Source organism: Crocodylus porosus, unplaced genomic scaffold (genome assembly GCF_001723895.1).
Source record: "Crocodylus porosus isolate Cpor-Errol unplaced genomic scaffold, CroPor_comp1, whole genome shotgun sequence".
NCBI lineage: Eukaryota > Metazoa > Chordata > Crocodylia > Crocodylidae > Crocodylus > Crocodylus porosus.
The window spans coordinates 43,572,528-43,578,131 of NW_017728949.1; the positions used below are offsets into that span (position 1 = coordinate 43,572,528).

Consider the following 5,604-nt stretch of genomic DNA (forward strand, 5'->3'; position numbering starts at 1 on the left):
GTACTGCATCCAGTTTTGGGCTCCACAATTCAAAAAGGATGTGGAGAAGCTTGAGAGAGTCCAGAGGAGAGCCATGCACATGATCAGAGGTCAGGAAAACAGACCTTACGACCACAGGCTGAGAGCTATGGGGCTCTTTAGCCTGGAAAAGCGCAGGCTCAGGGCTGATCTGGTGGCTACCTATAAGCTTATCGGGGTGCTCATCAGGATCTGGGGGAACTACTGTTCACCAGAGCCCCCCAAGGGATGACAAGATTGAATGGTCACAAACTCCACTGTGACCGATTCAGGCTGGACATAAGAAAAAACTTTTTCACTGTCCGAGCCCCCCAGGTTTGGAACAGACTGCCACCTGAGGTGGTTCAAGTGCCCACTTTGAACGCCTTCAAACCACATTTGGATGATTGTCTTGCTGGGATCTTATGATCCCTGTTGACTTCCTGCCTCTGGGGCAGGAGGCTGGACTCAGTGATCCTCCGGGGTCCCTTCCAGCCCAAATGTCTATGAAATCTATGAAATCATATAACAAATAATGACAGGAGATTCATAGAGAAAAATATTTTCTCCAGTTACAGTGTTTGAGGGAATGTTTACCTACTGTTCTATAAAGTCACCTTTCAAAAAACAAGACAAGAAGTTTTTAATCTAGTTATGATAGCTCAAATAGGCAATACAGCCACTCACATATGGAATATGACAAAAAATGACATATTGAATTTAATATTTATTACTTAACAATAAAGATATATACAATATTTAGAAGACAAAAATAAACTAAATGTGATATCCTAATACACTTATATGTTTAATTTAGTTTTAAGAAAAATTCAATATGCATTTCCTACACAAACAACAAGTACATACATGCTAGCAAGACTTGTATATAGCTACACAACTTAGGGTAAAATACTATACATGTGCTTTAGACAATATTTTTTCCTAAAATATCTAAGATCAATATCTGCTGAATTGCACACTGCAAATGTACCCGGTTAGTGCTATTTAACAACTCAGGCAACTGACAGATGTTAAACAAAAGGCACAATGGGATCTAATATGCAACAGGATGGGATCCCACACGTGGAAAGCAGGAGGTGTGATTTTGGGATCGAGCATCAGATCCCATCACATCATATTGCTGGTGCAGGGGGAGCCCAGGAAATGATCCCAGTCCCAGTGTCGTACTACGTGCTCCCACAGCTTCCAATCGGTTGATGGAAGTCCCAGCCCTGGGAGCCCATGGTGCGACCATGCAGCTGAGAGCTCTGATTACTGATGATGCTCCCAGCCACAGGGGCACATGGTGTTCCCCACAGTTGGGAATTCTGATCACTGATGGGGGTCCCAGACATGGGGGTAGATGGTGCAACCTCACACCTAACAGCTCTCTAATCACCTGATGGGGTTCCCAGCCACAAGGGTGTGTGGTACCAACCCTGCCCTCTCCCACCATGACTGGGAGCCATATCAGTAATCAGAGCTCTCAGCCTTGGGGCTGGGCACCTTGCACTCCTGAGGCTGGAAGCTCCACATCTGATCAGGGCTCCCAGTTGGGGGAGTTCACTGTGCTACCCCAGCTAGGAGCTCTGATTGCTGGCCAGTGCTCACAGTCTCTTGGGAGTGTGCTTCAGAGGCTGGGCACACTGGCCACATGTTCAGTGAAAGGAATCATAGGAACCAGCCACAAAGCTTTACACATATTTTGAGTAATAATTTTGTTGCTCATTCATGGTTTTCTGGCTTATTCATGCCAATAATTGAATGAATGTATGGCCAGGTCACTACATAAGACACAATTAACCAGTTAATCATCTTAAGTGTAACGTGTCAGAAGCTTAAGTTTTTGAAAGCTTACGAAGGTCCTTTCCCTAACAGGCTGGCCCTTTTAAGTGGCTTTTTAAGACTTTGTGACTTAGAACATTTAAGATCACATTGCTTTCACATATCAATGATTTTTTAACATTATGTCTTTAGATAAATGTGCATTCTATAATTTTTAACCATTTGCTTGATATGCCTTATCTGTATTGTTTAGTCATTTATATTTATTTATATCTTCCCTATACTTTGTTATTGAACATGCTATTAACATTTAAATGTTCTTATGTTGTGTTTTTAATTTTGGTGGAACTGGCTCTTTTAATCTTGCTTGGTTCTCAGAACTCATCTGGAGGTCAACAAGTTCGTCCAATAAAAGATATAAACCTCCCCTCCCCCCACCAAGCCTTGCCTCTCACCAAAAAAAATAAACAAACTCCATCCAGATGATAGGAAAATGGTCCCTTATGCTTTAAATTAGTGGTGTTCAACCTAAGGTCTGTGGGCAGGGTTCAGCCTCCAAAGTGACTGGATCTGGCCCATGGCATGGGGGGAGGGGGGAAATTAGCAGCAAGCAGCTTAGTCTGGCACATTTCCTTCCTTGCCATATATTATGCCACTGATCCCTTCCACAGCCCAGAGGCAAATTGTCTTCCTTCCCCCCTCTCGTGCATCTGACATTGGCAGCTACCTCCCTTCCCCACTCCTCTCCTGGAGGGGAGTGGTGGCCCATGGTGCAGCTGTGTTGCAAACACACTGTCTGCTGCTTTAAATGTTTGAGTTCCACTGATTAACATTTTTTCCTATCATTTGCTAGTACAGGAAACAAGCATAAACTGGCTTGGGAAAATACACAGATAAACCACGTGATAATGTGAGGAGTTACTAAGTTCTTTAACCAAATAAGGGTCTTAAAAAATGGAAGCAACAGTTACAAAATAATCATATTAAAGTAAGCATTACATTTAAATGTGAAGATTCAATACTCTTCCTGTAACATAATTCAGTATCTGAAACCAAGTTATAATGATAATTTTACTGGTATTTAATATTCTTATTTTTTAAATATAATCTTTGCAATGAATTGTAGGTATTCTTTCCAAAAGGCTTGCTCAGGGGGGAAAATAAATCAGGAATAGAATGTGTTCAAATTCTGGCTTTGGGAAAAATAAGGCAGTTTTAAGGAGTCATAATTAGAGAAGTATCTGGATAAAAAGCGTAAGAGTATGTGATAAGAGTGTATGACACAGGACCTGAGGTATTTCAGAGGAGATGGTGATAGACAAGTAGTTTGTAGAGAATAAGGATTTGTAAGATGGATGTTGCCAACTGGGAAACATGCTTGGAAGAAGAACTAATAGTAAGAGAAGTATCAAATCATCACAAGAAAGTCTACTTGGCATGAATTTTAAAACAATTTTTTAAAAAGCAACTTCCAAATTGTCCCTGCCAGATTCTGTATGTATAAATTTTGCTTGTGCAAGTTTTATTGTTTTCTTTTTAGTTGCCATTATATTACCATATAAATTATGTACATGTGAAATCTGTAATTCTCAAAAAACTATCTGACCTTTACCTTTAGATCTGCATATGAAATGCTTTTGTGCATGCACATTAAACTGAATACACATATATTCAGAAACATAAAAGTTCCCTTATAACACTTAGCTCCATTGACTTAAGTTGGGTCAACTCAAATTTAAGTTGATACAGATAAAATAATCTTGTCCTTCGAGTTGGACACGACAGACAAAAAGAAAAAAATGGAGCCATCTTGGATAGTTGCTAGGGAACTAAAATTTTCAAATTCAAACAAGTACAATGACATTTTTTCATGGATTTTTTTTCAAATATATTCTAATTGGAATTTTATTAGATATGCATATGTATAAGTAAATTTAGAAATCTAGAAGGGGGTCTTACACTGAGACCCCTGACTGAAGTGCCTGTGCAGATGAAAAGATTCTGTTATGCTGATCTTGATTTACTGAGGTTAATGGGAGCTTTTCCATGGATTTCACTGCAAGCACGTTAAAAGCCATGGTAACACATTTATTTTGAAAAGTTCTTCTCAGTTTTAGCTGAGCCACATAAAAATATACAGGACCAGGCCTGTAGACATGTTCTATTATTTTTTATCAACTAATATTTCTACCTTTAGTTTATACATGTATCTTATTTTCACATGAAAAAGTATGAACAGAAAGTTTTGTCAATTTTTTAAAGATTATTATATGTTGATCTATTTTACAGTACAAACAACGAAAAGTCAAATACAGAATTAAAATGCCTTAAAAACCCAATATGTTATCTTCCACAATATTACCATATTTATTTTTTATTTTAAATGCCCTTATTTAAATAACAATGATGCCAACTGAACCAAAGGTTAAAGTGTTAATTCATGCATTTCCATCCTTTCAAAATTAATTGGGTGACAAATGATTGCATTACCTAACTCTAATTGCTTAAAAAGGCATGTAATAGATCAGCTGCAAAACCAAAGACATCTTCTTACCCTGGTGCTGTTTGAATTGGTTCAATAACCACTTCTTCTGAAAAACAAATGAAAAACAGCTGTTTGGACGTTTTGGTTCACTTGATATAAATTCTGATTATTAATTCTAAGTTTGTCTTTAACTGGAACATATATTATAAAAGATATAAAAATCATAACTAAAATTTATACTCATCAGCAGCTCAAATGCTTATTGATTTGTACTCACTACTATTAGAAATCAGCTTATAATTTTATTATTAAAATTGTGAGTCATTATTAATAAATCATCATACCTTTTGGACCAAACACATGTAATCTGCCATTTTTTCTATTCTTTTGTTCCTAAGATAAAAGCAGTAGAAATATTAATAAAAAGGAAAAGCACTAATTATTCATGTCCCCATCCTGCATTAGGGAGAATTCCTGCAGTGATGCAAATTCCCAGTAACTTCAATAGAAACCCACAGAAGGATATAGTACTGGAGTTTGAAATTTCTTTATCACAGATATGAAAGTGTAAAATAACGGAAATTAAAGCGTGCTTCGATAAACTAGCTAAATAAGAGCAAAACATGAGTGGAACAGATATAAGTTCTATTGATTCTTACCTTCATGCCATCTGTCCTTTCTATACAATTGGGCCTAGTAGAAAATAAAGACATTTGTGTAATAAATATACTCACTAAATATTTGAATTTCACTCTTTATTAAAATGGACATAAGGTTGCAAACAACAAATATTATTTTTTAAAATCTAGAACACACCACATTTTCATACAAACTGCAATTCCTAAAAATAATAATCTAGATTCTAGATTGCTGTAAGGAAGCTATTTTATAATTGTGATTATTATATTATATCTAATAATCTAATAATAATCAGGCTTAACTGAGACCCTGTGGGTCAAACTTCAAGGAGGGCAGGGGGAGAGGGATCTGGTGGTAGGGGTTTACTACAGGTCACCACATCAGGAGGAAGAGCTGGATCTGGAATTCTCCAGGCAGCTGGGGGAGGCTGTGCGTGGAAAGGATGTTGTGGTCATGGGTGATATGAATTACCCTGACAGCAACTGGGAGTAGCAGTTGGCCAGGTCTAGCCACTCATGAAGGTTCCTGACACGCATACAGGACCTACACCTCATGCAGGAGGTACTCATCCCCACTAGGGGAAACGCCATACTAGATCTGGTGTTAGCCTCTGGTGATGACCTGGTGGGGGATGTGCTAGTACAAGGGAGGCTGGGGGACAGTGAACATGAAATGATCCAGTTTGCTATTCAGAGAAA

The 5,604-nt window shown here is 38.1% G+C and overlaps 1 protein-coding gene across 1 annotated transcript in view; it reads right to left on the reverse strand.

Annotated features, from left to right (window-relative positions):
- Nucleotides 1–5,604, reverse strand: part of ERICH2 (glutamate rich 2) — a 46,448-nt gene that overhangs the window by 33,099 nt on the left and 7,745 nt on the right. The window contains exons 4-6 of the mRNA XM_019554273.1: nucleotides 4,927–4,960; nucleotides 4,612–4,660; nucleotides 4,337–4,373 (exon numbers count right to left, since the gene is read on the reverse strand). Of these exons, the coding sequence (XP_019409818.1) occupies nucleotides 4,337–4,373; nucleotides 4,612–4,660; nucleotides 4,927–4,960 (120 nt within the window). The remainder of the gene's footprint in view (nucleotides 1–4,336; nucleotides 4,374–4,611; nucleotides 4,661–4,926; nucleotides 4,961–5,604) is intronic.